Source organism: Tachysurus vachellii, chromosome 2, assembly GCF_030014155.1.
Source record: "Tachysurus vachellii isolate PV-2020 chromosome 2, HZAU_Pvac_v1, whole genome shotgun sequence".
NCBI lineage: Eukaryota > Metazoa > Chordata > Actinopteri > Siluriformes > Bagridae > Tachysurus > Tachysurus vachellii.
Window position 1 is genome coordinate 11,775,571 of NC_083461.1, and position 10,719 is coordinate 11,786,289.

Here is a 10,719-nt window from a genome sequence, read left to right on the forward strand (position 1 = left end):
GCATTTAAAAAAAAAAAGAAACAGGAATGTGAAGACTCTTGGTTTTGCCGAAGACTCTTCGGTTCAGATAAGAGGCAACATGCCGAGCGGTGATAAATGTGCTGAGGACAAGATGGCAAGTCTTTCATTCACCACTCTGCTGATATTAGAGTGAAAGAGAAGGAAAGGCTGAACGAGAGAAACACAACAGTGTATACTAAAAAAAGAAAGTTATGATGAGGACAGAGTCGTTATCAGGAGAAAGGACGTAATGGTGTAGATCCAGCCTTTAATAAAAATGAGACAGATGCTGTGTTGGGAAACAGGTGAGGTGAGATCCAAACGTATCTTCGTGGATTTATGGTACTGTCATGTCCTGACTGGTTCTCTTCATGTCAAAAGCAACTGTCAGTCTTTAACTTGCCTTATCTTCAGCTTAGACCTAGACATATATTCACGAAGGAAGAAAATGATCTGTAGCAGCCGATAGTGTTTAACATCAAGCGAATTATTTAGTCCTAGCTAACAAACATTGATACGGGTTAAAGACAGCATGCTAGCTAAGCTACATTCTAAGAGAAATATTTACAAACCTTAAATGAATAACAAACTTGAGGGGAACTAGCTAGCTGTTTAGTCAGTCAGCTAAAAATAAGGGCTTGTGTTATAGCACACACAGTCATGAATGTACAGGGTAAGAAGACGAATGGATTTGTGGTTTGTATAGACGTTTTTTTTTTTTATTATTATTTCAGCCAAATATCACAAATTATTTATGCAATTTTTCCTGATTAGAATTGTGATTTAAAATGGCTGCTTCAGGTTATTGCAGTAGACAGGACTGGTGTTGTTGTGTGACTAAAAATAACTGAAGAGATGTAGCTAAAATGGACAGGACCTGGTGTGAAGTGAGAGTGGATCAGCAGTCCACGTGTTGTGAAGGTAAGTCCTGATGGGAGAAGCGGTGTGCTGAAGCTTAATCCCTAGGAACATTATTAAAAACAGATAGTGTATCTGCGAAACAGACCTTCTCTAAATTACCCCACAAAAGGCAATTACCGATTCTCTCAGGTGTAGTAATATAAAAAAAGGCAACAACAGGTGTATGCACAAACACACACATATCCACCCTTTCCCTCAGAGCATACCACTTAAGCTGTCAGCCGAAGAGTCGTTTGGACAGGTGTACGCACACAAACCTAATATCACCACTAAGAGAGGGAGGGAGAAAAGAGGGAGGGGAGTGAAGTCTTAATTTCCTGTGTGGTGTGGCTGTGACCCTTCGACCTTGGCTGCTTGTGCATACACACACACACGCAGGTCCAGAAGGATGGTGGATTGTATGAGATGAGGTAATGTACCTCTCACACCTGTCTATGTGACTCACACTGACAGCTAAATGAAGTGTGGGTCTAACATACAGACACTCTATTTCACCCTCTCTCTGTAACACACGCTCACACACAAAAAAATAAGGATGACGATAATGTAATGTAATAGTCGCTGTATACACAAAGAAACACTTATAGTGTGTGAGCCCCTTTTTGTTTTCTGTTTATCTCAAACTATATTTTTTATATATTAAGGTTTTATATATACCTCAAAATAACCACCTGGTTTTTCACTCTGGGTTTCAACCATGCTGATGGTGAAGTAGTGTTACTCCGCCTCCCAGATGTGGCTCCGCCCCTTAAAACTATCCTGTCAATTCGATTCAATTCAATTTCTCTTTATAGCGCTTTTAACAATTCACATTGTCTCGAAGCAGCTTTACGGAAGAATAGAAACAGAATAAAAAAATAAAAAAATAATAAAGTTTAAAAATGAAGTTACTATACATCTCTAACATCTATCCCTATGCCTATCTCTATCCCTCTGCAGACAAGGACAGAAGGAATTTCACAGCTTTCCACAATTGAGTATCATCGATCACTAGAGGCCACCAATCAGATTGTTTTATGTTGGATGGTCCTCGTCACGAATCAAACCCAATGACAGCCGCTCTGTGCTGGAGTCAGTACAGTGCAAAATGAAAGACAAACTGCAATGTGGGTAGCAACAAAAACGGGATCACAACAAAATAATGAAAAGAGAAATTCACTTTTATAGCCAGGTGTACCTCATAAAAATGCTTCCAAAACAAGTGAAAAGTAACCGTTTAAGCGTTTATCAAGTGAGAGAGAAATACGCTGGTTAAAGCAGGTACGAACATTTATTTGTGATTTAATTGAGTTTAAGAAACTGTTTCATTGGAGCACAGACCTATTGTACATGTACTTCAGCAGCTCTACAGTAAGTGCTTGTTTCTCGTATATATTTTCCCAAAGCAGCTTCCTGTCACTGCAATGTGAATAGTGCAAGAACATCAAAGATTAGAGCTGATAATAAAAAAAGGAATATGATACACCGCCAATAAGAAACCAGGCGTTCATGAAGGAATCGTTTAATTTACTACACTGTTATATACTGATACTTAATGGTAAAAATTTACAAAGCAGCTACACATTCAGAATAAAAAAGCTACAAACAATAAAAAAGGTATCGGATATACAAAATAACTGTGACTATGTTGATGACTTTTGATGGTAACTTGGTGTAAGCCTTCACATTGTTATTTTTACACATTGGATTTGGAAACACCCACATCTGATTATGTAAGCTTGAGCCCTTAAAACAATAGAAATTCAAAACGATTGTTAAAAAGATTTGCTGATTCTGTGAACCAAATCTGGGACCAGCACTGTGTTGATGGAAAAGGACATAAATCTGGTTTATTAACTGATAACGATTCAAAGATACACTCGAATGCAACAAGGCAGAAACTGAATAAGAGCTTAAATGTATAATAGATAGACACACACACACATACACACACAGACAACGTGATGCCTCCATATACCAGCCTCCCTCGCTGTGAAGAATGGGACGTATGCAAATGGCAGTCCCGGCATGGGCCGTAGTTTCCCACAGGCAGAGAGAGAAAGAGCGTTCCTCCCCTCTCCGCACTCTTTCAATGGGCCTTTTCTTCCGCTGTGGAGCCCTCTCTATGGCCAATAGTGGTCCACTGCATAGGTAGCAAAACCTCTTTCTCTCCTCCCATCTAAAGCCTTAATACACAATAGCTCACTTAAGCATTCTCACACACGCACACACAAACACCCACACACACACACACACACACACACACACACCAGCCAATAAAGCACAACTGTGCACAGCTACAAAGGGGTTCATGAGACTTGGACCCTTTTGTAGAGGGGCGAGTGGGGACGACAGAAAGAGAAATAAAGCTCTTTTCTTGCAGGGTTTCTTGCACCTCTACCAATGAGAGCATAATCAGGGCTAATCATTAATCTCCGTTTGCAAAATCACAGACAAGATTGGAGTGCTATTCACTTCCAAAGACACTCCTGATGTCCTAAAATTTGTAACGAAGAAACCAATGCAGTGGCTGATATTAGACTTATCTAGAGTAACGGTTATTGTTATGAGGAGCATATACATGGTTATTATGGCACATTAACACAGAGTTTGTTTGACTCTGAGTATCTAAAGGTCTACTGTAGCATTATGTGTATTGCTTTAAGCCTTTTTTTGCTTTAAGCAATACAGAATAGGTTGCTTTGTTGCCACCCATTTCCCTTTCTGGCCTTTCCAGAAAGTCTAATTAACAAAACAAAGGTGCCAATTTCCTTCTCTAAAATGTTAAACAGATTTAAAACAAGTGGTGATACACAAACCACTAAACACAAAATTGTACTCGGTCCAACACACTCTTAATAATGTGTTGTGCACTCTTTTGCACATTCTCACACTCTGGCCTTTCTCGAGAGGGCATCCATGTTGTTATGCAAAACATAAGATGGAAGAGAAGAGCTGGCCTGCCAGTTTACAACAGCCCCTCAACGACACCTCAGCAGTCCTCCAAAAAAACTGACCCCTCACCTCCTAAAGTCCCTCCCCCATCTGACCTCCACATGGGGGAGTGCTTGCCCTAAAGGGGATGGTCTGAATGGGGAAGAAGGCACGCAGGGAAGAAACAGAGCTTGGCCCAAACCGAGATCAATTCAGCGTGTGTGTGTGTGTGTGTGTGTGCTCAGAGCTTTGACACACAGCCAATTTGTTACGCTGGACGCCTCACAATGGCACAGGGGGAGAAAGTGAAGTCATACTTGAGGCAATGCATGGGTGCCCATGTCAAAGGTCACTCAACATCTCTCTGCTACTGTGTCAGAGAGTTAGAGAGGTAAACACAGAGGGATCAGAAGACAAACACAACACATAAAATATGATAGAAGAGGAGAAAAGAGGCTGAGGTAAGGAGGATGGGGCACTGGTGGATTTTTCTCCTGACTCAGCGATTTCATTTGGACTTGAGGAGGAAGTCCCTAAAAGACCACAGATAAATGAAAGGATCCTAAACTTTGCACACTGGGAGGAGATCTCTTAAATGTTAACAGATGGCTTTTAAAATGTTTAGGATCGTGTCATCTCACAGCAATGTGTCCCAAAAAGACACCCAGCACAATTTACACCATACACACACACACACACACACACACACCCACACACACACAAAAACAGTGATAGATTTATGATGCATTCATTTACAGCCAGACAAAAAGCTTGTGTATTAAGGCCTAGTCAAAATGGCCATATCTTCATTTAAAAAGAATTTCAGACTTCTGGTGCAAATAAATTTAATCAAATAAAATGTTTGTATCAATAAAATTCACAACATTAAGCGTTAAACCTCCAGGCATGAGGATTTCTCTAAAGCTGTAACATTAAATAATAATATATAAATAGCTTCTATGGCATGCATTTAGCGAGGAGGTTCAATTAGTACATTTCCTGAGTTAGCTAGCTTGCTTGATTCTGTCAGAATGACAAGCGAGACACGGAGCTAATGAACTCTCATAGTTCTCTATTTTGTGTAAATGTAGCAGTGTATCAACTTAATCTAAATGAATTTAATAAAGTTCAGTTGCGGTACTGCTCTCCAATGCTTTTACATTCTCATAATATCGCTAGCATTTACATTTTATATGCAGTGACTAGCAACTAGCAAGCATGCTAAACAACATCAACAAATTTCTCACTGCACCAAAACCCTTTATATCACCAGGCTTTTTTGGTCACACATATAAAAAGGAGACACAAACTGAAAAATTCTAGTGTGATTGTCAATCTACAGCCTTAAAAACTCAAACTGATCCTCTTTTTTTTCTTTATACTTTATGATCACATACTTTATGGCTCTAAGGTGGAGAAAGCAATTAAAACTTTTTTTTAGCAAAATAAAGTCTACCACACCTATCATGATTGGCCTGTTGGACTACGCCTCTCTCTCTCTCTCGTTCTTGGAGAACTGAGACTAAACAAAATATCTTTTTTTCAGCTAACATTGTAGTGTGTTTGTAGGTGTGTGAAAAGGTTGTGCCGATGTGCAAAAACAGAAGTGTAAATTTGGGGCTTTACAACATCTCAAATTATACAAAAAGCATCAAGATTCTTTGAAACATAACCTCCATTTTGCCAAGCCACTACAAAGAGCAGCACACCCCATGGAGCGCTGCCCTGTTTATTTTCTTAACCATGCTAATACCGGTCAGCCACATTCCTGTGCTCCCAAACTGGGAGGTTTCAGATTGCCCTGTGGTATTCCTGTGAGCACGGAGGTGGAGGGGAACAGTGAGGAAAAGAGAAGAGAAGAGAGGCCCGGCCCGTGAACCGGCAAACACCTGTCGCACTGGGGACTGTTAACACCTCCATGTTACCTTCCTTCAGGTCACATGACTCAGGAAAGCTGCACTGTCAGAAATGGTGACATTTTTAATACATGCTTTGATGGAGTATATACAGACCAAACAAAGCCACTACTTGCCTAAAGGTTTGCTTATAGTGGCTTTCTTTCTTTCTTTCTTTCTTTCTTTCTTTCATTTTATTAGCACTGTGAGACTATGTGCCTATTTTAAATTTTGTAGAAATTTTTTTTTTTTTTTTTACTTAATATTTTGTAGCCATAATGAGACCATTTTCCGTCATTTATAATGTTTTGCTGTCCAAAACAGCTATTATGGTTCAGGTGGTGTGAAGGTGTGTAAAAAAAACACAACTTGCTCTAATGAAGTGTCTACCCTCTGAAAAATTCTTCACCTGTGCCCTAACTGCCCCTACTAACTATATAAGGGTGAACAGGCACAAAGGGTTACCCTGACACAAAGCAACAGTCACACCAAAAATGTTTCACCTGATGTCTAAGTGCTACCTCCTGCTTGCTCTAGACTGAGACAAACCCCCACCCCATCCAACACCCAGTGTTCCACACACACACACACACACACACACACACACACACACCTTCCCTACTCAGACATGCATCATTGATAATGATAATCTGTGGAATTTCAACATAATGCATTTTGATTACAACTTACAATCCATTCAGAAGATAACTTGGTCAAATAATACATGCAACACTCTAAATTCTAGTTTATTATCCTTTCGTAACTGTGACTAATTGGGTCCAGGAATTGGTTAAAGGGGGATTTGTTTTCAAATGGGAGTCAGATGGTCAGCTGTCAGCTGACAGCCCTAAACACCTCAGCACACCTCCTCAGGCTCAGTCAGCCATGCTGTGACCACTTGGGAGAGTCTGGGAGGCAAATCTGCAATCAGATGTTCTTATGGGAAAGGTAGCGGAATATTATTAGTTTCCATAAGGATATGGCACTCATACTACGGTTAGTCTTGCTATGTCTTAGCAATATGTCCACCACCAGCATGAAATTAATTCTAAATACTGATTCAGCCAGCATGAACATGCACATGAGTAATACACATGAAGCAATAGTCACTTGTTGGTGTCAGTTTCCTGAAAACTATGTAAAACACATTTCAGCTGTTTGTATAGACCTAACAGAAGATAATGCGGCAATAATTCATGTAAATACATTCACACCCTTTTCTGTGAAACGGCAAATAAATTTTAGTGTTCATGTTATCACTGAACAGCTAGATATTTCTATAAAAAACACATGCAGTGTTGACCACCCTAACTGTCTCAACTGAATATATGGTATGGTCAAGCATTACGTGAAGGAGAAATGGGCGGGGCGTATGCTAATAATGCACCGGTGGAGTCACATCACTAACCCTATTGGTTAAGGTCACAGCCAATCACGGGTCATTTATTAAACTGTATTGTACAATACTAAATATTTATGTTGTCAACTTGTTAACATCCTCTTTAGTGTAGAAAGCATAAACGATGCTATACTCACAGAAGTATAAGATATGTCGGATATATATATATATATATATATATATATATATATATATATATATATATATATATATATATATATATCAATATAGCATCGTTTATGCTTTCTACACTACCCTAAAGAGGATGTTAACAAGTATATATATATACTGAATATATATATATATATAATCCAATCCATTCAACTGTATGGTCTAGCTGTATAGTCCAGTTTTATGGTCTAGTTGTATGGTCTAGCTGATTGGAAGCATCAGTCAGAGCATTACTGTATGATCCGGCTCAGGTGTCCGCGGTACCTGCAGTGCGGTGAGAGCTCAGATTAGAGCATCGGGTTAACACACACACACACACACACACACACACACGTACAGACTGACTCACATCATTACACTGAGCATGACCTCCCAGCACATCTCTAGGCTAAAGCGCATCGGTGTTCGCCGTTAACACAACAATAAAAGGTGTACAAACCAACAATCAAGCACCACCTTTCAGCACATGACTCTTGGCACTTTTCGGGATCATAAACACGCACGACACACAAATAAAGCGACAGCCTGTAGAAAGCCACCGGCAGCATGCGAGACACCAAAAGCGTCTGTTTTTCTACCTGCACAAGTTGACATTTGGTGCAACGCCTCGCCTTCCAACACCTTTCAAAACGGATGGAAACGATTTCGTCTGTGTCCGCGAGTTTAAACGTAGACAAATCAGATTTACAGCAGTGAAAAAAATACAATATCTATATTTTTCCCATTGATAAACCCTGAGCGATGTTTTATGCCTCCGATCAGTTGGGAGAAAGCTGCGCGCTGAAAAGCACCGCCAGGGAGCGCATGACGGAAACGGAACCAAAACACACCGTTATTTCTGAAGTGGCACAGAAACAGGAGAAATCAAGAAAACGACGGAACACCACATACGACTTGAGTCTTTACATCTGGAAGAGAAAGTCTTTAGAGGATTAAAGTGGGTGCGACACGTTTTAAAGGTTTGCAACAGTGGCACAACGTCTCCAGAGCAGAGCGCAGAAGGAAAAAACAGTCAACCGACTCGTGTGTGTTCTCAGAAACGGACAAAAAAACAACAACAAACAAAAACAAAAATCTCCTATATTGAAATCACGGATCCAATAAAATACAAGCACAATACAATAAAATCAGAACAAATATGCAGATATGAGAAATCAAACAAACAAACAAACAAACAAAACGCACATGATATGATGAGAGAGTGCCAAAGTGCCAAAAGTGCCAAAGTGCCCAAAAGTTCATTCTCATCAAGTGGTCCAGTCCCAGATTGAGATCCTGTCCTGCAGCCAGCCCGAGTGAGATTGATCAGAATGTTGTTCAGTATGTACACACAGCACACATTCCTTATATAGGCTGAGCTGCAGTTGTTGTGCAGCCCTGCAGATTCCTTTCCTTTTCTCCTCCGAGTTACCACCCAGAGAGACAAATGTGCCTACAAACAGGTCCCTCATACACGCTGCTGAAAAGATGCTTAATGACACATGTATGGCTTAGACACGCCCTTACTTTTCTTACACAACTTCCAGCAAAGTTTTTTTTTTAGTAAACAACGAAATCAGGACTTCAGGACTTTCCGTTTTTTCTTCAGCCAAACAGAGACGCGTGTGTTTTGGTGATCTGGGGACCGGTTTACACGTCGGAAAGCACACACTTTTAACCAATATGTCGAATAAAGAGATACCAGATTTTGATCTAGAGAATAAGAGAAATCTGTTTATTGTCTGGTTATTGATAGTGAGATACAGTGGACTACAGACCGGCTGCCTGCTACCACGCAGTAACGCGCAATAGCGGAACAGAGGAACGGCGGAACAGCCCATTGTACACAGATAAGTTTAGAACCTGAGAGAAAACACAACAAAACCTCACGGAAACATCATTTTTAAACAAACACGTTTGTTTTCACAACACGATTTTCGAGGTCCTGGAAATAACAAGCAGGTTGTTTTGAGGTGGAACGGAGATGAGGCTACAAACAGGTAAATAGATTCTGCGAGAAAATAACTTTCAGCTCGTTGATGGGGGTGAAACGTGATCCTCGGATTCAACAGGAGACGTGAAGGTTTTAAACCGGAGAGTTCAGAAGAGTGCAGATTTGTTTAGGAGAGAAAAGTGAACGTGGAGAAGCAGCGAGAGCGCGTTGGGGCGCTGGGAGCGTATAACGGTGCGCGGTGCCGCTAGGCGGAGAGAGCCAGGTATAACGGTACACACACACACACACACACACACACACACACCGCTACTTTCCGCTCACTTTGGCTGATTGGAAAAGTCTCCCCGCACGATTTCAGCCACCGATCGAGTCAAGTATGAAGCCAACGCGCTTTCTTTACTCACCACTCGTCCTCTTTGGGTTCGCCTGCTTTCTGCGCTTACACCTGGGGCCATCCGCCATGATCCTTTCGCTGTGTGTAAATGCCGTGGCGGAGAGTCACCTCCTCTCGGCCCCCACACACCTCCCCTCCACCTCCCCTCCCTCCCTCCCCTAACACTCCACCTCCCCTCCCTGCACCTGGTTTACGACACTCGGCTTTACGACATTACCTTCTGGCTGCATACACCTCTCACTCTCTCACTCTCTCTGTCTGTCTCTCCCTCTCTCTGTTTGGCTGACTATACTGTACTAAAGAGTAGGCAGTGCCACTAGCCTGCCACCTGTGCTATACGGTAATATATTTTGGACAGAGCCTCAAACACAAACACAAGCTCCTTTAGCCACCTGAACTGCTTTCACTCTTCAGTTTGCTGCTTTATTTTATGTGTTTACTATATTACTATATTATATCATACTATAATACACATGGGATCCTTTTGCCACACAATGCTTTGCATATAAGTGTAGTTTCTTTCTTTATTTAAATAAAATAATTAGCAGAGATCACTGGCAGAATGTTGGCAGAGTGGGCAGCATGTAGGTGCTGTGTATGTTCTGTATGAGTCCACATGGTATTCCCCAGGTCTCAAGAGACTTTTCAAGAGACTTTTCTCTCTCTCTGTGTGTGTCTCTCTGTCTGTGTGTGTGTCTGTGTTTGTGTCTCAGTGTGTCTGTGTGTGTGTCTCTCTGTGTGTGTCTCTGTGTCTGTGTGTGTGTGTCTGTGTGTGTGAGGGGTGTCTCTGTCTGTGTGTGTCTGTGTGTGTGTCTCTCTGTGTGTGTCTCTGCCTGTGTGTGGGTTTGGGTGTCTGTGTGTGTGTCTCTGTCTGTGTGTGTATGTATGTGTGTGTCTCTGTCTGTCTGTGTGTCTCTGTCTGTCTGTGTGTGTCTCTCTGCCTGTGTGTGTGTCTGTGTGTGTCTGTCTGTGTTTGTGTGTCTGTGTGTGTCTGTGTGTGTGTCTCTGCCTGTGTGTCTCTGTGTGTGTCTGTCTGTGTTTGTGTGTCTCTGTGTGTGTCTGTGTGTGTGTCTCTGCCTGTGTATGTCTGTGT

The 10,719-nt window shown here is 41.4% G+C and overlaps 1 protein-coding gene across 4 annotated transcripts in view; it reads right to left on the bottom strand.

The window, feature by feature from the left end:
- zeb1b (zinc finger E-box binding homeobox 1b) overlaps positions 1–9,753 on the bottom strand; it is a 56,133-nt gene extending 46,380 nt beyond the window's left edge. For 2 of the 4 annotated variants that reach the window (XM_060896823.1, XM_060896806.1), the window contains exon 1: positions 9,637–9,753. In XM_060896823.1, coding sequence (XP_060752806.1) covers positions 9,637–9,694 — 58 coding nt within the window. In that variant the 5' untranslated portion in view covers positions 9,695–9,753. Of the gene's footprint in view, positions 1–7,877; positions 8,339–8,484; positions 8,707–9,636 lie in introns of those variants that run through there. The other 2 variants (XM_060896834.1, XM_060896815.1) reach the window with 2 other exon arrangements.
- Positions 9,754–10,719: the final 966 nt, after the last annotated feature.